The sequence below is a fragment of the Biomphalaria glabrata genome, chromosome 18 (assembly GCF_947242115.1).
Source record: "Biomphalaria glabrata chromosome 18, xgBioGlab47.1, whole genome shotgun sequence".
NCBI lineage: Eukaryota > Metazoa > Mollusca > Gastropoda > Planorbidae > Biomphalaria > Biomphalaria glabrata.
This window is the reverse complement of record NC_074728.1, coordinates 4440260-4464136: the sequence shown is the minus strand read 5'-3', so window position 1 is coordinate 4464136 and position 23877 is coordinate 4440260. Positions and strand designations below refer to the sequence as shown.

The 23877-nt window shown below is 37.1% G+C and overlaps 1 protein-coding gene across 4 annotated transcripts in view; it reads right to left on the bottom strand.

Moving 5' to 3' along the window:
- Window positions 1-15952, bottom strand: part of LOC106056019 (uncharacterized) — a 45816-nt gene extending 29864 nt beyond the window's left edge. For 2 of the 4 annotated variants that reach the window (XM_056017717.1, XM_056017718.1), the window contains exons 1-7: window positions 15840-15952; window positions 14381-14472; window positions 12807-12928; window positions 9392-9535; window positions 5503-5586; window positions 4958-5046; window positions 1204-1281 (exon numbers count right to left, since the gene is read on the bottom strand). In XM_056017717.1, coding sequence (XP_055873692.1) covers window positions 1204-1281; window positions 4958-5046; window positions 5503-5586; window positions 9392-9535; window positions 12807-12928; window positions 14381-14472; window positions 15840-15915 — 685 coding nt within the window. In that variant the 5' untranslated portion in view covers window positions 15916-15952. The remainder of the gene's footprint in view (window positions 1-1203; window positions 1282-4957; window positions 5047-5502; window positions 5587-9391; window positions 9536-12806; window positions 12929-14380; window positions 14473-15839) is intronic. The other 2 variants (XM_056017720.1, XM_056017721.1) reach the window with 2 other exon arrangements.
- Between the last annotated feature and the right edge of the window lie 7925 nt (window positions 15953-23877).

Below are 23877 nucleotides of genomic sequence, written 5' to 3'. Positions count from 1 at the left end.
TTCGAATCCTGGTGAAGACTAAGATTTTTAATTTTGGGCGCTCCTTTTCCAAAAAGATCTATTGGTTACCTGACGTTAATTGGGAAAGAGTAAAGGCGGTTGGTCGATGTGCTGGCTACATTACAACCTCGTTAACCTTGGGCCACAGAAACAGATGATCTCTACAACATCGGTTCTATAGACCACAAAGGTCCAAAAGTGGAACTTAGTTCCAAGATTAAGGAGAATTGCAGTAATTCAGACTACTCGACCCGCGGCGTAGCATACACCGCTTCGTAATGGCCATGATCCAAAGGACCGCTAAATAGAAGGGATATAGAGAGACGTTGAAACTCAAGGAAGTGAATAGTAGCGGGAAGTATTTGAGACATCGCCACTCTTTCAACCTCGACACCAAAAACACCGGAAGTAGTCATGAAGGCAGAGTATTGTCGAGCAGAGTGTATGACTGTGCATCAGTAAGTACGAATAACGGACAGGGCGTCGCCATAGTTATCCCAATGTGCGCAAACAAAGCTTACAGCCATCTTACGAACTTCAAGAGCAACAGTTTCGTCAATGACATTTTTCCAGTAATATTCGACTGATAAACAGTAACCTGATGAAGGAATTTCGACTTCATTGAAAGACTCCACGAAATATGTGAGGCGTTGGCCATGCCTAGAAAACGAAGAACAATACGAAGAAGCAAAATCAAAAGAATGCAATTATTTAAATGACACCAGATATTGACATGTGTTAAAAACAATACACACATAAATGTAGTCCAATATAGAATAGATAAAAGAAAGGTTACTTGTTCTCACCCCCCCCCCCCACACACACACTTTTTCTCTGACTTGCTGAAATAAAAAGACTTTTTCGTGGTGTCCCGCGTGGTTGGGCGACGAAGAGAATTAAATATATAGATGGTTACGCAGGCCCAGCTATGGCCTAGATATTTTGCCACATCAACGAAGACAAAACCATTGTCTGCCGGCTTACATTTATTTTTATTTTTTTTTATGCCGTCTGCGTATGTCCTAAATGGTGGCCTTTGTCAGAGAACCCAAGCTGTCTCGTTCTGCTGTCTTGTGCTCTCTTCTAGGTCAGTTAAATTAAGTCAGCGCCTGAGCTGGTCAAAAAACGTTTATGGGCGGCAAGCAAAAAAAAAAATGATTACCAAATACACATACATACGTGTGTACACACATATACCTTTACCTATAGTATAAGTAGATTCGTTTGTAGGGTAAGTTCCTGTTATAACACCAAAAGTGTTGCTCGACTGAAGAATGACACCTATGGAGAAAAATGAAGAAATGACAACTATGGAGAAACATGAAGAAATGACACCTATGGAGAAAAATGAAGAAATGATACCTATGGAGAAACATGAAGAAATGACACCTATGGAGAAAAATGAAGAAATGACACCTATGGAGAAACATGAAGAAATGACACCTATGGAGAAACATGAAGAAATGACACCTATGGAGAAACATGAAGAAATGACACCTATGGAGAAACATGAAGAAATGACACCTATGGAGAAACATGAAGAAATGACAACTATGGAGAAACATGAAGAAATGACACCTATGGAGAAACATGAAGAAATGACACCTATGGAGAAACATGAAGAAATGACACCTATGGAGAAACATGAAGAAATGACAACTATGGAGAAACATGAAGAAATCACACCTATGGAGAAACATGAAGAAATGACACCTATGGAGAAACATGAAGAAATGACACCTATGGAGAAACATGAAGAAATGACACCTATGGAGAAACATGAAGAAATGACAGTGCATTAAAATTTTATGATCCAAGTGTATTTTTTGAAAGATCTAATTATTTATACATTTTCCCAGTAACAAGGCGATGTACTTTTCTTAAAAAACATTTTGTCCTTGTGATTTTTTAAAAATATATGTTTATAATTTTAGTTATTTGTTCCTCTCATATTAAAAGTTTCTGAAGAGTTGTAAATTTTCTAAAATAAATGCTTTCTTTAAATGATTTTGACGAATTCATGTGCAATAGACTCTGCCACCATACTTGGCGAGCGTCATCTTATGGTTGGGAAACGGAAAGAGGGGGTAGAGTGAAAACGGTATACTATATAAGAGCCATCTCTCCATTCTATAATTATTGCAATTTATAATGAACATTATTATTATTATAGCTTTTATATAGCGCTACTTATAGCATGCTCAGAGCGCTTTTGGTCCAATCTCATTTGTGGACCAGTGGGGGGAGGGGGTATCTAGGAGTTGGTTTTCCGTGCGCTCAGTAACGCAACTCTGCCCGAGTCCCCTTCTAGGTAGCCAAAACTAGCCAAGTTCAAGCGCATTTGGCCTCTCGACCCCGCTTCCCACGTAGGGGTGACTCACAATTTAATTTATAGCATATATAACGTATAGGCCTACTAGTGGCAGATTTATTTTTTTTGTAACAAAATTAATTTCTTCACTAAAATACAAAAGCAAAAAGTACTGGTCTGTCCTGTTATCGAATCTATCGCCCTTCGCACGGTCACACCTGGTGTCGGCCACCCTCTTTCATTTTATAGTTACCAATGATTTAATTTGAGATTCGAATGTGGTGCGACATAATATAAAAATGGTTTCCAATATCATTAAGTCGCTTATATGATATAGATATTCAACCACTTTTGTTCACACACGACGATCTCTGCATAAAAAGAAAACGGACGCCGTCTAATTGAAAGAGTTTGGATTTGGAGAGCAGTAAATGGAATCGCCACCTACCCCACCCCTCGGAATAGGCATACAAAACCGAGGAAGGCAAAATTATGTTTAAAAAATTGTATTTATATTCAACTAATTTTGCTCACAGTCTGCAATTTCTGAAAAAGGCACCCCCCCCCCCAAATCAAAGGGTTTTGGTGGTGAGGGCAGTTGATGTAATCTCCCCCCCCCCCCAACCCATTGAATCGGTCAACATACCGAAGAAGGGCTACTGTGATGTCTACAGAAAACTTGACCAGCCCCCCCCCATCACTCGAAGGGTTATTGTCGGGGTGGGGGATTAATGCAATCCCCGATACCCCCATAATTTACTAGAAAAGAAGGGGCGACATATCGAAAAATTTGTTAAAATATAAATAACAAGCATATATATTTTTAAGATAAGTAAAGAATTCCTATTCAAATTGTGTGATTTCTCTTCTAAAATTCAGACCGCTTAATATCAGAGGTGGGGACGGCTGAGTGGGGAGTGCGATCTCCCCTACCGACCCCACCCCCTGTTTCACCAGTGCCTTGTTCACAACACCACCAGAGTTATAACAAAACTACATTTAGTGTCGAATCATCATAACTTTGTAAGTTTAGAATCATCACACCATAGTTTTGAATCATCACACCATAGTTTTCAATCATCACACCATAGTTTAGAATCATTACACCATAGTTTTGAATCATCACACCATAGTTTTGAATCATCACATCATAGTTTTGAATCATCACACCATAGTTTTGAATCATCACACCATAGTTTAAAATCATCACACCATAGTTTTGAATCATCACACCATAGTTTTGAATCATCACACCATAGTTTTGAATCATCACACCATAGTTTAGAATCATCACACCATAGTTTTGAATCATCACACCATAGTTTTCAATCATCACACCATAGTTTTGAATCATCACACCATAGTTTTCAATCATCACACCATAGTTTAGAATCATCACACCATAGTTTTGAATCATCACACCATATTTTTGAATCATCATACCATAGTTTTGAATCATCACACCATACTTTTGAATCATCACACCATAGTTTAGAATCATCACACCATAGTTTAGAATCATCACACCATAGTTTAGAATCATCACACCATAGTTTAGAATCATCACACCATAGTTTTGAATCATCACACCATACTTTTAAATCATCATACCATAGTTTTGAATCATCACACCATACTTTTGAATCATCACACCATAGTTTAGAATCATCACACCATAGTTTAGAATCATCACACCATAGTTTAGTATCATCACACCATAGTTTTGAATCATCATACCATACTTTTGAATCGTCTTAAAATAGTTTTGAGTTTTCATAACACAAATTTGAATCATCATACCATAGTTTTGAATCATCACACTGTCGTGCGCGCGATAAGTTTTTTTAGTGTGTGTTTTAGTGTATAGGAAGTAGTTTATTTTAGGTGCGTTTTGTTATCTAGAATATTGTGTAAGTGTGTGTTTACATCAACCTTATATCCCCCAGGAGAGAAAGAGCTTCTGTTGTTGCCTGGTTAGCTAGTTTTCTGTTTACCCTTTTGTAACGGTACGTAAGTACATAGTTTTATTAAGTATCGGTACGGGTGTCGTTATTGAAAAGTTCTTTGTTGTAGCGGCATCGCCAGATCTAGGTTTTCTTTTCGTTTCAGGGTGTTAAGCTATGGTAAAGATTGTCGCATTTCCGCCCTTGGAGCCGATCGTAACCATCGTTGTTTAGGGGTAGGAAGTTGTTGGTCTGTATGGCGTTGCGAGCCCTGATTGACTGTGGCACCGCATTTATAGTGTGCTATATCTAATGTAATTTGATTATGTGTACTTGCTTTTGTAAATACCATTAAGACTTCATCATTTTTATCATAATACTTTATCTGTTCATTAAATTGCTAAATTTCCGCTTGGGTTGTTAACTAGTGTCAGTTCACTTAGTGTTAACATTAATAGTGTTCGGGTTGAACTATTGCCGTTTATTTACTAACTGTTTAGGTGAATAACATTTATTTGGTGCTCGTAGTTCTCTATGTTATTACCTTTTGGTTCTTGCTTTATATTGTTCAGGCTGGGGATACGGGACCGTAATATCATACCCTATTTAAGCAAATAACCCACCTGACACACACCATAGTTTTAAATCATCATAACATAGTTTAGAATCATCCTAACTTCAAGTACATATCCAATTATTTTACCTTCGTATTTGACCTCTGACACGTAAAGCGGATTTCCGGAAGTTTCATTCACTTCAGCTTCGAATATTTTAAATTTTGAATCTTGTCGACTGAAAATAATATAAATATATTATCAATCTATCTAGATCTGGCACAAAGTGGTGCTGGTGTAGACTGTTAAGTGTGTAATAAGGATAAGTCAAAACTGCGCAATATAACTTTGAACTTATTATGATGTTCGATTTTTATTTTCTCTTTTAGGTTCTGAGATTTAAACGGGATGGACAGACGGACGGACGAAGGGAGACCAAACAATTCTAATAGTGTCTATTCCCCTTCAATAAAAATGTACAAATCTTATAATAGCTTCAGGGTTTTTGGTTTTTTATTTCCCTATACATTTAAAACTACAATTCAATATTTTTTTCTCAGTTTTTCTTTAGTGAGCTCAAAAGTTTGAAAAATTAGCACAAATATGATATGTGGGTAATCTTAGATAAATATTGATTTCAAAGGGCACAAAAAAAAAAAAAAAAGTGAACTAATAATATGATTTGGAACAAGACCGTCTCAACTTGACATGCATATCCCTGTTGATGAAAACCACAGTTTTTCTCTCGACTGATATCAGCTTGATAAAACCGAAGTTTCTGCAAAGAACAATTATTTTAAAAATGTGAAATATAATCGGGAAAATTTATTTAGTGCTAGCAAACCACTTTACATAAATAGCTCCCGCCCCCCAAGGGTCATAAAGACTAGGTTTTGTCCCTTTGCTTAACTGGCTCAACTTCACCCATACATTGAAATAAGTAGCGATTAGAAAATAAACCCAAAAACCAAACCAAAACACAAAATTTTTTTTTAAAAGTCTCAGAAAAAACGTAAGAGGTATAGCGGGATAGATATCACATATGCTCTTGCAATATGGTTTTCTTTAACTCTTTCTCTCCGTAATTATTTTCCTTATTTCGATAGTATTATTCGTTTTGCTCATTTGTATTTCACTCTCCTGTTCTGATTAAACTTCAATAACTTTTTTGGTTTGTCATCAGAAACTATTATATTTGATAATAAATTGCAGGAGAATGCATACTCTTTTTACACAACACAAATCAAAGTTTGTAAATCCGAAATAAACAAAACAATTTAGTTTAATGAGGATTAAATCAACATTGGCATCGTCAATTAGGAGAGAAAGAGTTAAGTCTATCATTAGCCTGCCATGCAGGACATAGTGATTGTCCATGTGCAGATGAAATGTCATTTATAAAAGAGCGAGGGAGGAGGAACTTGATCGTCATCACACATAGGTGGCGTTGGGTGGAATCAAAAATGATGATTCCACACATACTATGGTATGAGGATTCCACATTTACTATTAGGCGGCGTTGGGAGGAATCACAGATAATGATAATTTGTAATGAGACATATTTTAAAATGATATAACAAGAAAAGTTGTTTTTTTTTTAATTTTTAATTAAATGTAGTCTTAAGACATTATTTTTAGAACAAAAATATTTAATAATAATAATAAGTGTGGCATCATAAGCATTAAAAAGGGCAAGGCAACGAACACCAACATTGAATTTGAAGGCATCGAGGAATTGAACTCCGCCTCTATATATAAATATCTTGGAATAAACCAGAATGCCAAGATAAACCATAAGAAATTAAAAGAGGACTTTCTTGGCAAATATAGGCAAAGAGTTAATAAAATCCTCAACACCAAACTGTCTGGCAGTAATCTCATCACTGCAATTAACAGCTGGGCCGTCCCTGTGCTCCTTTACACGTTCGGTGTGATCAAATGGACTGACACCGACCTACATGACATTGACAGACTCACTAGAAAATTACTAACCAAGTTTCGATGTCTACACCCCAAGTCCTCCACCATAAGTTTATACCTGCCCAGGAAGGATGGGGGTCGTGGATTGCAGAACATCTTCAAATTGTGTAAGATGCAAGTTTTAAAAATACGATCAAAACTGCTCGCCTCCAGCAACAAATTAGTTTCCTTCCTACGGAAATACGACTCCGATGCAACCCCTCTGAACCTACACAATGCTGATGTCAATATCGGTTTGGACGACGTAGGGCATGAGATTCGCCAATGGGAAGAAAAAACACTCCACGGAAAATTCCCGGCTTCATTACATGGGGACAACATCGACAAGGCTGCTTCCTTAACATGGCTCAAAGCAGGTCATCTCTACCCTGAAACAGAAGGCTTTGTTACAGCAATACAGGACAGAGTAATCAGGACAAAAAATTACGAGAAGCACATCCTGAAACTCAATGTTGTCGACAAATGCCGAAAATGTGGAAATGTGGGCGAGTCGATTGAACACATTATGGCAGGATGTCCAGCCCTATCAGAATCAGCCTACCTAGGTCGCCATAACCAAGTTGCAAAGTTAATACACCAACACCTGGCTTTGACGTACAAATTGATCGGTAAGGACACTCCCCCTTATTATAAATACTCTCCGCAAGAGGTTCTCGAGTCTACTGAACATCTGCTGTACTGGGATAGGCCTATTCTGACCGACAAAACGGTAGATTTCAATCGCCCGGATCTGCTGTTCATCGATAAAAAAGAAAAAACCGCTACCATTATCGATATCGCCGTACCACTGTCTCATAATTTAAGAAAAACTGAGAAAACAAAGAAAATATGGGAACCTAGGCTTGGAGATTAAGCGTCTATGGAAATTGTCCAAAATAACAATATACCCCATTGTTATATCAACCGAGGGAATAATAACAACTGACCTCACAGACACCTTCAAGGCCCTTAACATTCCTAGGAACATCTTCGTTGCCTGTCAGAGGGCGGTACTGCTGCAGACCTGCCACATCACCAGAAAATTCCTCAGTGGAAACTGTTAAAGGGACTACGATGAATTTTGTTTCTCTTTAGCGAAACTCGACCCTGGCAGCGCCAGAGAATGACTACTCGTTCATTTCTAACATAATAATAATAATAATTATAAAGTAACTTTTGTACAAGACGTCATGACGATGGCGTGCCTGAGTGGCTATTGTGCCTTGCTTCTGAAACCGGGGATCTTGGGTTCGAATCTTGTTTAAGACTGGGATTGTTACTACTGGGATCTACCCAGCCCTAAAGGGTACCTAAAGGGTACCTGGCATTAGTTCGGGAAAGTAAAGGCGATTGAACATTACGTCCTCATTAACAGTGTGCCACAGAAGCAGATCTGCACCAAAGGTCTGAAAGGGGAAATTGTACAATACGTCACGCTCCAATCGTCAGCGAGCTCTGGTCTAGTCTCTGTGTCTACGTGTCAGGGGAAATATGTGGAAGCTTCTTCTCTTAGGTACTTAGTAAATAGAACTGAGCTCAAGACAAATCTCGAATCCGTATCATGTGTTAAGCCACTAGCTCTAAAAAAACACATTTCGGAAGTGGGAGGAGAAATTAAGTGAACCAATTAGATTCTATTTCTAATTTTTTTTTTTGCATTTTTAGGATTCAAGTATAAATTGTGAGTTATTGCCCCAAATTTTTTTTATAAGCAACAGAAAATCATCATTATGAGTAAAGTCTGGAAAAAGATGACTAGTAAAATATATAATATTCAAATGGGTAAAAACATATAATGTGTAGCTTATATTATATAGATATTCAACTAATTTTGTTCCAACACTATGATTTCTCCATAAAAAATAGGACCGCTCCCTCACTCTGGGTGTTAGAGTGGGGAGGGCAACAGAGGCAATTGTTAACAAGCTGTGATTTCTACAAATAAATTGGACCGTCCCCCCTCCCCCCCCCCCCAATGTTTATGAGGAGGGGGCGGGATTGATGCCATCGCAACCTCCACATCCTCCTAATTCGGCAAACATACTAGAAAGGGGGGGGGGGGCGAATTAATCTAACAATAGTTTGAAATATAAATAATTATTATATATTATTAACATAACTAATAAATTCGTATACAAATTGGGGGGGGGGGCGATCGCCCCCTACCGCCCCCCCCCCCCTGGATCTGCCAGTGGTTTGAGCCAGGTCAGAACCATGAGCCAGGTCAGAACCATGAGCCAGGTCAGAACCATGAGCCAGGTCAGAACCATGAGCCAGGTCAGAACCATGAGCCTAATCATCAAGAGTATTACCCCATTCTAATACTCTGCCAAAAATGAGCCATAATATAAGCCAGTGCTTCTTAAACTTTGTTCCTCGGAACCCTAGTGTTCCGCGAGGCCTGAACAGGTGTTCTACAAACTACGGAAATAATGAACTAGTCGGTCACTACGTAAACTAAATTCTCTAAAAATTAAGCAAAGTGTTCCGCTAAATACTCTAAATGCGCGAAGTGTTCCGTCAAGAAAATAGTTTGAGAACCACTGATAAAAGCGTTAAAATTAAAGTTGAACATTGTTGAAAACTCTTTGTGAATAATTTATCAAGTGATAAGCATACCCTACCTAACACGTAGAGCCACATAGACCTTCCCCCAAGCTTTGATTGGAATAGGCATGTAAACTTCTGGGAATCTAAGAGTGCCTTGAAAAACAATGACAGCTGCGTTATCGGAGATAATTAGCTTGCAATACCAAATGTCTACTTGTCTGAAAAGAAAATGAATTGTTGGACAGTCAAATAAGTGGGACTATTTATTAAAGACTATCCGTTCAACTATCTCCATCATAATCTCTCAGAATCTATATATATAATTCTCTTCTTCCCTTAACAGTTTGGACGAGAAGAAGTAAGAAGAAGTAAAGGAAAAGATCACTCTCTTATTTCTGTAGTCACAACAGGAAAAAAACAAGAGGGGTGGGGGTGGGGGACAATATTCACCGGTCACTACGAATGGCTGCCTGGTCGTGCGGTTTCCGCGCTAGACAGTCGTTTGGATTTATCAAACCCTGCCCGCACCCATTCCCCTTCGTCCTTCTACTCTGAAGGAACATCCGAAACATTTTACAAACATTTTACAAACACTAAATAGCAGCGCCGGACTTAACCATTGTGACCAAGATGTCATGGAAAGAGAACAAGTAATCTACTATGTATGTTCACCCGTCACTAAATAGCGGGGCCGGACTTAAACATTGTGGGGCCCTATCTGGCTAATCCGGGGGTGGCGACGGTAGGGGCGATCGGCCGACCACCCCCACTCCACCCCGAAGGGGGTGGCGGACGAATTTAAGCATAGAATTCAAACAATTTGAACACGAATTTATTACTTATGTTAATAATATATACAAATTATTTATATTTCAACCTATTTTTAGATTATTTCGAACCCCCCCCCCCTTTTTTTTTAGTATGTTGCCCGATTTTGTAGGGTCAGGTGGGGGCGATGGCATCAATTCCGCCCCCCCCCCTAATCTTTTGAGTGGGGGGGGGCGGACCAATTTATTTGTAGAAATCACAGCTAGCTGACAGAATCAGTTAAATATCTATATGATTAAAACGTGCTATTGGTGTTTTAAACGATCTTTATATTATGTCGTTCCCCTGTTGGCCGATTGGGGGGGGGGGCGAATACCTCTACTGCCCTTCCCCACCTAAATCTTTTGAGTGGTGGGGGGGGGAGCGGTCCTACTTTTATGGGTAAATCATAGTTTGTAACCCAAATATAATTTTGATATTATGTCGCTACCCTTCTGGTATATTTGCCAATTCGTTGGTTGAAGGGGCGGGGGGGGGGCATTGCATCTACTGCCCTCCCCGCTCTAGTTCTCTGAGTGGTGGTGGTGGTCCTATTTTTATGGAGAAATCATAGTTTGTGAACAAAAATTAGTTGAATATCTATATAATATAAGCTACGTATTGATATGTAAACCCATTTGTATATTATGTCGCACACACACTCTAATCTCAAATTTTATCATTAGTAAATATAAAATAAGGGTTGTACCAGGTGGGAGGGGCGATACATGCAATTGCCTTCCGCCCGTCGAACAAACCAATGCTTTTTCTTTTTTGAATTAGAGTTAAGAAATTACAAAATTAAAAGAAAAATATGTCATTAATATAATTGTATATGCTATAAATTAAATTCTTATATCGAGTCGCGTCACCCCTATTCTTTAATGCCAAAGGCAATCATTAGCAGAAATTATAAAAAAGAGCGAGGATTAATCGTTTTCACTCTACCGCTCCCCCCCCCCCCTTTTCCAGACGAAAACATGGTGTTTTAAAACAGAATAGTCAAATATGGCGAGAGAGTTTATGTAATTTCACATGAATAGATGACTAAAACGTATCATGACACTACATAGCTTTACCCCAAATAGTCAGTACGCACGCATAGTAAGAATAATATAAAATACTCTGAAAGACACAAAGATAAAGGCACATTCCTCGTCCCATATGCTAGGACAAATTTGTACAAATACTCCTTCTTCCCTAGTGCTATTAGAGCATGGAATGGGTTGCCTGAGCTAGCCAGGAAAACCAGTGACTTGGCAGAATTTAAGTCATTGGTTAATATGCATGACTAAATGCATGACGCGTAGGACGTAATCATCTTCTTTTTTGAAGTAACGTCTGTATTATATAAGATAAGATAAGATAATATCTCCTTACTCTGGACATAAAAGCCGATAACAATCACTAACACCCTACTCAGACCAGGTCAGCTCTCCAACTGACTAGACTGACCACAGGAAACCTTATTGTCCCCCTTTGAAAACCCCTTGCTAAAACACTTCACAACTCAGCTACTAAAAAAAAAACAAACACACACACACAATATCACATCTTACACACCCCTGCTCTTGGCAATACTCAAGCATTGACATGTTTAATTAAACATGAAAAAAAAAAAAAAAAAAACATTAAACAAAACTATTTTTAAAAAAAGCTGCTACGAATTGAAATTGTACAAGTTAGTTTGAATCAGTCATTAAATAAAATTTGCAACAGACCTGGACCAAGTACAAGAAATCTTTTCGACTAGAAATAATTTTAACCAAATGTGTTTTCTTTAGCGCTGTTTCATTATCTTAGCTTTCTCGGCAGGCTATGGTCCTACTTTTACCGTATTTAGTTTTTATTAGCAGTTGAAAAAAAAAAAAAGAGGATAGGACCTGCATTCGAATTCATAACTTACGCCTCGTCTAGGTGACCTTGTAACCACTCTGCTAGCGAGCTGTTTATGACTATTAAGATCTATGACGGTCAAACTCTTTTTTTTTTCCATGTTGGCCAACAAGCTAGTAATTTATTTCCAAACGATATTCCGAAACTGTCAAATCTTAGTAAAATTTTTAGAGCCGTTTTCGAGATCCGTCTCCATCAGAGGGTCTTTCCCACTCAGAAGGTTTCCCCACACTGAAGACTCCATGAATTTCTATGGCCTCCTTCAGTCGCGAAGCGACTTTGGATCATCTCGGTGAGATGAATGTCTGGGCATTAGCTATGGTCGGAACGATGTCGCCCACACATCAGTTTCCCCCTCTCCACGCAGCTGATGTATCCAATGGAACGGCAGTGCCGATACAGTTTGGGGTCATCGGCGTCGCAGGTTCTGCCAGAGTGTAGCATTGGGTGCTACAAACTGCCTTAGGGTCGCCAGCTCCTGATTTTTCCTCAGGGTTGACTCCCGTAGCCTTTCCCATGATTGGGTATAGCTGCAAGGCAGCAGGTGTTTGAATTCAGAGTTTTTCTTCTCTTAGGTCTGTAGCCAGCCATGGCTAACGAGCCCCTCCTGCCCGAAGCTTACTGGTTAAGGCGCCACGAAGTTACGAGCCAATTAGAAGTTACGGGCCGATTAGAAGTAACGGGCCGATTAGAAGTTACGGGCCGATTAGAAGTTACGGGCCGATTAGAAGTAACGGGCCGATTAGAGATATTGTAAAATGCAATAAATGAGAACAAGAAAGTTACTTTCTATGTCTGAAGAAGACAGAACAAAAACACTTGTTCGATCCACTTCTGTAATTCAATGCTTCGTCAAAGGGTTCCATTGGTGATGACTCCATATTGCGTCCTAAGTACACCTGTTTTATCTGAAAAGAAATAATGTCTGGCAATGAAAGGTTTTTAGACTAAATACAAAAGTTGATTCGGTAAATAACTTCGAGTGTCGCTAAGATGTAAACATAAATGCTTAATTGGCTAACTAGAAGGGGGGCTCGAGGTTCGACACCCGTCTCGGGCAGAGTTGTGTTTAGTGAGCGCCTAAAGGCAACACGGAAAGCCAACTCCTAGATACCCCCTCAACCCCACTGGTCCACAATTGAGATTGGACCAAAGCGCTCTGAGCATGCTATAAGCATGAAATTAGCGCTATATGAAAGCTATAAATATATAAATATAGATGTTAATTCAGAGTTGAAGATAGTTTACTTCCTAGTTGAAACCTCCCGCAGGACCAAGGGGAATGGGATCGGGCAGGGTTTGAACCCGGGACCATCGATAAATCCAAACGACAGTCCAGCGCGCAAACCGCACGACCCGGCAGCCATCCTGGTCTTATATCCAAAGATTATTACAATCATTAATTGACATCGAGGTGTCTCATATCCAAACTTTACTACATTGACTAATTAGCAGCATTGTGTCTTATATCCAAATATTATTAAACGGCCCATTTGTAGCAATGTGTCTTGTTAAATAAAGAAAAATTATTACAATGCTTAATTGGCACTGGTGTGTTTTATATCCAAAGATTAATACCTTATATCCAATGATTGCTACAATGAATAATTGGCAAACGATGTGCATCATATACATTTTTTTTACAGTTATAAATTGACAAAAAGTTGTCTTATATTCAAATAATATCACAGAGATTTATTGGCATTGATGTTTCTCATATCCCAAGTTTATTACATTGACTAATTGGCAACGCTGTGTCTTATATCCATACAGAGTTACATTGCTTAATTGGCAACGCTGTGTCTTATATCCATACAGAATTACATTGCTTAATTGGCAACGCTGTGTCTTATATCCATACAGAATTACATTGCTTAATTGGCAACGCTGTGTCTTATATCCATACAGAATTACATTGCTTAATTGGCAACGCTGTGTCTTATATCCATACAGAATTACATTGCTTAATTGGCAACGCTGTGTCTTATATCCATACAGAATTACATTGTTAATTGGCAACGCTGTGACTTATATCCATACAGAATTACATTGCTTAATTGGCAACGCTGTGTCTTATATCCATACAGAATTGCATTGCTTAATTGGCAACGCTGTGTCTTATATCCATATAGAATTACATTGCTTAATTGGCAACGCTGTGTCTTATATCCATATAGAATTACATTGCTTAATTGGCAACGCTGTGTCTTATATCCATACAGAATTACATTGCTTAATTGGCAACGCTGTGTGTTATATCCATACAGAATTACATTGCTTAATTGGCAACGCTTTGTCTTATATCCATATAGAATTACATTGCTTAATTGGTAACGCTGTGTCTTATATCCAATACTTACACTTATATTGGTCACTTCACTGCAGACGCAAGTCAATATAAAGGTGGAACGTTCTAAGCCCCAAATTAAAAAGTCAATATCTGGATTTGTTTCTGTTCAAGAGCAGAGCAAAAACAAAAAAGAACAAATGAATAGTTATGCATGTAATTGGTGTCCACAATTTAAATGAAGGATTAACCAATGACTTATATTCTGCAGAGTCATTGGTTTTCCTGGATGGCTCAGGCAACCCATTCCATGCTCTTTCTAAATTTGGTGATGTTACTAAAGGTGGTATCTTATCATATATAATACAGACGTTACTTAACAAAAAAAAAATGATTACGTCCTAAGTGTCATGCATCTAGTTATGCATATTAGCCAATGACTTAAGTTCTGCCGGGTCACTGGTTTTCCTGGCTGGCGTAGGCAACCCATTCCATGCTCTAATAGCGCTAGGGAAGAAGGAGTATTTGTACAAAATTTGTCCTAGCATATGGGACGAGGAATGTGCCTTTATCTTTGTGTCCTTTATAAATTTTCTTAGGTTTTGTTTTTGTATTTGAAGATTATGGCTCAGTGTTTTATGTATAATTGCGACTTTACTTTTGAGTCTTCTGTCCTGAAGGCTTTCTAAATTTAATGATTTTACTCAAATGTGAATATTCGTTTGCTATGAATTTCACTGCTCTATTTTGTATCTGTTCCGGTTTTTTTATATTTTCTTGAGTTGAGGGCTCCCAAGCATAGCAAGCATTTAACCTTGGTTAGGCCAATAATAGAATATGCATCCTCTGTTTGGGACCCCTCAACTCAAGAAAACATTAAGAAACTAGAACAGACACAAAATAGAGCAGTGCGATTCATAACAAACGAATATTCACATTTGACTAGAGTAACACCTTTAGTAAAATCACTAAATTTAGAAAGTTTTCAGGACAGAAGGCTCAAAAGTAAAGTAGCAATAATACATAAAACACTGAACCATAATCTTCAAAAACAAAAACAAAATTTAATAAAATACTCTGAAAGACACAAAGATAAAGGCACATTCCTCGTCCCATATGCTAGGACAAATTTGTACAAATACTCCTTCCTCCCTAGTGCTATTAGAGCATGGAATGGGTTGCCTGAGCTAGCCAGGAAAACCAGTGACTTGGCAGAATTTAAGTCATTGGTTAATATGCATGACTAAATGCATGACGCGTAGGACGTAATCATCTTCTTTTTTGAAGTAACGTCTGTATTATATAAGATAAGAAGATAGGATGCATATTCTATTATTGGCCTAAGTTAGGTTAAATAACATTTTATAAGAAACAAAAATGTCAAAGAGAGAGATGCGTTTGTTACGCTGAGACCTAAACTCTTACAGATCTAGATCTCAAAAGATCTAAACTCTAGATCTAGATATCTACAGCATACGTGTCTAGGCTTCAAAGCTTTCTTTAGCTTCATTTTGAAGTTGACAAAGTCTTACCACAACGACAGCAAGCAACGATAACATAGAAACATATGGAATACATCGTCGCTCTACTAATTTGAAAGCGTTCCATAATGACGGAAAATATAAGATAAAAAATAACTTGATTATTTCCGGTGTTTTGCATTGTGGGTATGTAAACAAAGTACGGGAATTTCTGATCAAATCATGGAATTATAATCTAATTAATTATTTCAAACTTATTTAGCATTATGTCTCTACTCTAAACTAGATAGTAAGGCGTATGTATTCTTCATTTCTCTATCTAAAAAATGAACAACATTGTAGCAAGATATACCTCATTTTCTTGTTTCCTTTCGGTAAATATTCCCATCGATCATCCAATCTCTAGGCGTAGTTTAACAATTTTTATTCGCTTTTAAAATCAAAATTTTTTTATGTATGTTGTATAATGTCATTTATATGTTGGTCTTTTTATTAAAATATCTGGTTTGTTCATATTGCTAGACAAGACTAGCTCTCAAAATCATCATTCAAGATACAGAAGTAATAAAAGTACATAGAAAGCTAGATGATTATTTTGAAGTAATAAGTCTGCTTATCTCTTCATTTTAAGCTTAGAATATACATTTATTGAGACACATTTTTTTTTTTGCTTAGGTTATCCTAGTAGAGATTCTTTTTTTTTTCACCAGGGCCGGCCTTAGGCCAATGCAACAAAAGCGGCTCTTTCATAGGCCCCGCGCTAATTATTAAATGTTGTGTAACAACACAACTCTAATCGTAAAGAATGGCAGACACGTGTCACTTTTTTTTTTACAAAGATTAATTTTAAAATAGTATTGAGAACAGCTTATACACCAATTTGTTTTATTTGTTTATTTGTTTTATTTGTTTAATGGAGACTGTTGCATCGCTCAGTCTTATACAATAAGCTTAAAAAACACGCATAAAAGCAGCACTGCTATCTCTGAGCTACGACACTTGTTAAATTCAAATGTGTAATAATACAAATATCTGGCAAGTGTAACTTAAAGTAAAAAGTGGAAACACAAACTCAAAATCGAGGGTATCATGTAGCCAGCACAACGACCAACAGCCTTTACTTTTCCCCTACAAATGCCAGGTACCCATTAGAGCTGAGTGGACTCAGGGGCGCCCATGGATTCCAAAGTTGAAAATCCCAGTCTTCACGAGAATTCGAAAACGGGATCCCCGGTTCGAAAGCCAACCGCTTTACCGCTAAGCCACCGCGCCTCCCCTGGCCTAACTGATGTCTAATAATCGATTTAATTGTTTTTAAAAGGCTCAATTTCTTATAGCGTAGTACTCCAAATTATTGTTAAAAGAAATAAAGTTTACAAGATTACTATTCGGTTTAAATTAGGTCTAACTTATAATACATACTAATTAGCTTTTTCTCTTTAAAAAAACTGCTTGCATAACTGATTTTAAAAATTATATTTTTTCGCTTTCAGAAAAAAAAAGTAGCCGTTGCATCACAACTTTGAATGGTCTAAAATATTGTGATGTTGGATTTTCAATATCTTTTCTAGTTTACGAGATATAAACGGGACGGACGGACAGACATTTCACTAATAGCGTCTTTTCCCCTTCTACTTCGTCGTCGTCGTTCTCATTTTACATATCAAAGGTTTCAGATCAGTAATTCTATATATGATATGAACCGGGCAGTGGTTTCAAGATCAGGCAGTCCTGCTCATAGTTTTTGTTATATAGGTGGGTTTAGGGACCAGAGTCTTGTTTGGGCCTTTTGATATAGTTTGCAGCTTTCAAGGACATGGCCAGCATTCTCACACACCCTGAAAGCCCCACTATGTTTTATCCTGCGTTTTGTACGGAATTTAGGTATAAAAGCTATTTTGAAATTTCTAGCTAGGATTACCTACTAAGTAAAGTAATTTTTTTTAAATTGTTTTTTTCAAAATGATCGAAAAATAATCACCCATATTTGCTTTGACAATTATTTACACCTATAGGAGAATCACCATTAAGATTTAAATTGGTGAACAAATATACATAAAAAAAAATTTCGAACAAAAGAAAGTTACTCATCAAAAAAGTTTCCCAAAGTGCTTAAAGGGAAAGAATTCTGTTTTTGTACTTATGACATTAAAATGTCTACTTATTTTATCTTATGTTATGGGAGTATAAAATACGTCAGAACGTAGAAATTCGCAGATATAAGGAACGAATTTATGTCAAAAATATAATACATTCAAACATACACTGTGGGTAGAAACTGCTAATGTAAAATCGTGTTGGGGAAATTAATCCATCTAGATATGAGTTTGTGTTTGAGTTTTGAGACACGTCGATACAATTTAGGCCATGTCGTGCCCGTAATCCTTCAAGGATTACTCTCCCCTTATATCACCAGAGCTAAATTACATACAGTTAAATTATTAAAAGCAGGGTCTATTCACGGTTACAATAGTAAGGGTAGTAAAAATGTATCGATTTAGTACAAATCTTTGGTAAATATTTTATGTTCACAATTTCACAAATCAAATCTTAGAAGACAACCCCACCTCCCGGACAAAGCCCTGTACCTTCCCAGGGTCGACACTATCGAACAGTGTTTTTAAATTGTGCGCTCTCAAAAATGTCCCCATAATATCCTGGTATATGGGGCAATCAACGAAGATATGTTCCACGTGTGACGAGAGTCCCAGTACTCATAAATGAGTGCGTGATGTAGGTGTGGCCATGGACATGGTCGTGCTACTTCGATATTGGTAATTGCCTAGATGTTTTAGAACCAAGATCGAGACACATATCTGTATTTTATTTCCGTATTTTTTTGAGTACGCCTAAATGAATGAGTGTTCGGCACCAATTATATTGAATTTTTATTTAATAACTAATGAATGTAAACATTAATGATGAATTTATATATCCATATGTCCACTTTCTTGTTCTAGCTTTCAACACACATTCACAACATCCTACATTCAAACTAGGATGCGAACATAAAAAAGTGTTATTGTTATTCTTAATAACTAGAGTTGTGTGGTTTAATCCCACAAGTTGTTTTTTTTAATGCGTCTCATATTTCTGTCCTGTGTGACTCAAACATTAGAGTACTATCCAGCTTTTAAAAGTCCTCTGCTGCCAGCTTATTACCTCTATGCCATTGAGGGCTGAACGGCGCCTGATTTGTTTCAGATACCCATTAGAGTTGGATGGACTCACAGACACTCTAAAATTTAAAAAAAATTAAAGAACCCAGTCTTCATCGAGATTCGAATCCAGCACCCCAGCTTCGGAAGCAAGGCTCTTAACCACTCAGCTATCAAGCCTCCCTTGGTAAATAGTGTTTGCTTAACCCTTAAGGCGCGTGAGGTAGTTTAGCCTCCATTGTTTATGCACTCATTGTAAAACAGCTCAGCACTTTAAGGGTTAAGTACTTCCTCTACGGACACAGGACTGTATTCTATAAATGAAACCATGCAGGCGTCAGCAGAACCGTGAATGGCGTGAACTGTATACCTAGAACCAATTGTGACTTTAAGTTTGTCTGCTGTGCTGTACGACATACACACAAAAAAAATATGTAGATTCTAAAATTCTAGGAAATGTATCTATTCCACTTAACTTATTTACATAAATCTACTAATCTTATTTACAATATGTAGCTCTAGATCCGTTATATATTACCAACGCATTCATGCAGGTTTTAATATATAGATTTAATCATACTAATAAAGAAATGTAATTTTGATCTATACGGTGTTGGGGAATAGCGTTACACACACACAAAAAAAAAGAACCTGTTTTTTTTCTAAACTCTGATACTTGGTGTGTACTAGTAAAACAGCACCAACCTAAATAAATCGTAAATAGACAGCAAATAACTATATGTATTGTAGTATATATAGGTTAGTGGTTTTATATTATATAGCTTTCGTAACTTCTTCTATAGAGAAATGACTTTTGTAATTTCTTTTAGTAAAAAATTGGGCTATTCGCGTGTGGCACATATATCATTTCTATGTGCAGCAACGAAGACCATTGAGCTATAAATTCTAAAACGTACAGTTCAGCCTCTATAGTGTTCTGCGACTGTGACTATCAAGGTAGACATATAAGACTCTCCTTTTTTAAATTCCGGTCCCTCCTTTTGCTTTCGCCCAAAACATAAACAACAAACAATGACGTAATATCATATAATATTAGCACATCCTTCCTTTTGAAGCTATTATCACATCCTTCCTTTTAAAGTTCTCAAGACTTGTATTAACAAGTAATTTCGACAACTCGACCACTTCTGGTTGTCTTGACCGGCACAACGAGTTTATAAATGTCTGTTTCGTTTGTTCTAACAGTTTGCTGTTCATTGTCTTCGTCGGTATCATAATACCCAGAGATGTCTTCTTCAAAAATCTTGTTTAAAAAACGTTGATTCCTTCTGTAGGTTTTTTTCCTCATTTGTCTTTATGATGTAAGATCTGGGTGATGGATGTTTCTTAATGACAACTGCTTTCTGCCATGTTTGTCCTAGACGTACTCTCACTTTCTGTTCGACAGAGTAGTCTTTAGGTAGTCTTTCTTTTGCATCGTATTTTATTTTGTTTTTCATCTGTCGTTCGTTGAGTAATGTCTCTACATTTTCAGCTACCGATGGTTTAAATAGTTTGGGATCAGTTGGAATGATGTCCCTGAGTCTTCTACTCATCAGTAGCTGTGATGGTGAATACGGCAGTCCGCTTATCGGAGTACTTCATTACTCGAGCATAGCGAGATAGGATCTTTCCCACTTTTGTATGCTTTGTTAAATATCTGTTTAGCGATACCAACATACACCTTACTTTGACCATTTGATTGAGGGTTCCTGGGGCTTGATGTGGTTATCTTAAATCTCACTCAGAAGCAAACTCTCTATATTGGTAGTTGTTGAATTACATACATACTGTCGCTCACTGTTTCTTCTGGTATGCCATGTCTAGCAAAACTACGTTTCAGTGCCCTGATAACACATTCTGCTGTTTTGTTCTCCAGTCGTTTTATTTCAGGGTATTTGGAGAAATAGTCCACAACTAACAAATAGTCATTGTTCCGCCATTCTAACAAATCTGTCTCAACCTCTTTCAATGGTCTGCCTGGTACAGCATGAGGTAGCAATTTTGCTTTCACATTATTTGTTTTGGACGTTGCACATGCTGAGCGTTTCCGTATTGTCGAAAAAATATCTTTGGACAGTCCTGGCCAAAACACACTGTTTCTTGCCTTTGATCTGGTTTTCTCAAGACCAAAATGACCTATGTGCAACTTGTCGAGAATTTCATTTTTTATTCTTGATAGAATTATAATCCTGTTCTCATAAAACAATATTTCATTCTCTTCATGAATACTGTATTAAAATGACCAATACACATTTAGTGTTTAATGAAATTTAGTATTTAATTCTGGCCAACCTTTTCTGACATAATTAATTACTAGTTTAAATTTAGCATCGGATACAGTTTTCCGTCTAATTTCGATTTTCTAGTGATCACTTTCCGGAAACTGTGCTGTTGCGTAATGAATTATCATAATCTTGTCATCATTTTAATTTTACTTTTCTTTAACCACTGATATACGCAGACGATAACGTGTCAGCTATTAGCATTTCTAATGTTACAGTTAATTGATATCTCAATAGTCTTAACCTCATCCACTGAAGTCTTGGTGAGATCTTGTGTAAAGGCTTCGTCACACTAGTTCACAAAGGTTTGTGCTCTGATTGTACAGTCACGGTTCGTCCAAAAATATAGTGGTGAAAATGTTCAGCTGCAGACAATATAGCTTTTCTATCTGTGCATATCTGCACTCTGTTTCTGTCAATGATCTTGACATAAACGCAACTAGTTTGTCTTCTTGCATTTAATATGCTCCTATCCCTTTAGAAGAAGCGTCACACTGAATAGTAACTGGTTTTTCAGGTTTAAACAGTAGCAGAACTGGAGTTTCACTACGAGTGTTCTTTTTTAGTTGGAAACCATTTTCTTGCTCTGCATTCCACTGCCACAATACATCGTTCTTAAGCAACTCACGTAACGGACTGGTGATTGTTGACATGTTTGGAATGAAATTTGACAGAAAGTTCAGCATCCCTAGCAGTCTTTGAATTCCTGTGCAATCTTCTGGTGCTTTCATCTTAATTATTGCTTTGAATTTAGCTGGATCTGGACAAATACCATTTGCTCCAATTAGTCTTGTAAGGTAATTAACACCAGAAAGCTTGTATTGTATCTTGTTCTTGTTAAACTTTGCATTGTTCTTTCTAGCTCTCTCAAGAACATTTTCAAAAATTTGATCATGTTCTTTTTCATCTTTTGCTGCAATCGGCATGTCATCTGACATGATATGTACACCTGGGATGTCTCCGAATACATGATAAGCATGTTTCTGTAGTACCTCACTCGCTGAGGGTATACCAAAAGGCATGCTCAAGAATCTGTATCTTCCAAACGGAGTATTGAATGTACCTAAATAAGAGCTTAGTTCATCCAACTTAACTTGCCAATATGTATCATTTTGATCAAGTATAAACACTTTTGCTGCTGATTTGAAAACATTTAGAAAATGGAACAGACACAAAAGAGAGCAGTGAGATTCATAATAAACGAATATTCACATTTGACTAGAGTAACACCTTTAGTAAAATCACTAAATTTAGAAAGCCTTCTCAACAGAACTTAGATAGCTTTTAGGATAGAAGACTCAAAGGTTAAGTAACAATTATACATAAAACTCTGAAATATAGTCTTCAAATACTAAAACAAAATCTAATAAAATACTCCGAAATACACAAAGATAAAAGCACATTCTTCGTTCCATATGCTAGGACAAATTTGTACAAATGCTCCTTCTTCCCTAGTGCTATTAGAGCATGGAATGGGTTGCCTGAGCTAGCCAGGAAAACCAGTGACTTAGCAGAATTTAAATCATTGGTTAATACGCAGGACTCAATGCATGACGCATAGGACGTAATCATCGTCTTTTTTTTTTTGAAGTAACGTCTGTATTATATGAGAAAAAATAAGATAGATGCCAATTTCATATTATATAGAAAATGTTGAGTATAAACATTAATGTTTGGTGTTGACAAAGAAATCTCTTGAAATGTATGGAGGAGACTCTTGCTTTCTTTATTATTGCTTTGACGCAGTTTTTCATTTATGATTCTTCTGACGTTGGTTACTGGACTCTACTGTTTCTAAGAACCAGCCATCCAATACTTGTGTGTTATTAAATTTTTTTGCATAATCTTATCCAGTAGCCCAATTTTAGACTAAATTGCATTTTAAAAATAAAACACAACTGCGAAGTAATAGGCAATATTCAAGTTATAGCTGAATAAATCTATTTAGTTGGGTTTTTTCAGCAGAATGCCCTAATAGCTAAAATGAAAACAATTTTATAACAAAAGATAATCATTATGGCCAGCTGACATGTTAGGTACGATAAGAGATATAATAGTAATACAGAAAAGGTTCTATTATTTAAATAGGTTATGGATGAAAAAAAACAAAAAAACTTTACATAATTTTAATTTTATACTGCTCATAACTGCTGTATAACATACACATTTATTGTTGTTTTTTTTTTCAAATGTTTCTCTTGATAATAGCTTCCGTATCGCTCTGGCACCGTCACTGGTGGTGTGCCTCAGAGCAGCGTTCAATGCTAGTAAGAGAAGACATATTGATTGCACAGGAAGGATGTTGTAGATCCGATTGAGGGGATTTGCAGGTTATGGGAGTCTGAACAGCGTGTGGTTAAGTGCCGTCCTGCATGATGCCAGTACACTGTTTGGAAGATCTGTAGCGACACTGGGAAGTGTGTTGGTAGTCTGTTGTATTGTTAAGTAGGACTTGTAGAACTTTAGACATTACTCCCTGTGGCTTCATAGCTGAAGTCCATGTCAACTATTTGTTTATGGCTGTAAATAATACTATTGTATTTTTCTTTCGTTGGGTGATTGCATTAGATTTACTACAATATACACGTTCTCTATATGATTTATGAAAACATAAATTTTCTTTCTAAAATTAACGAAATACATGCA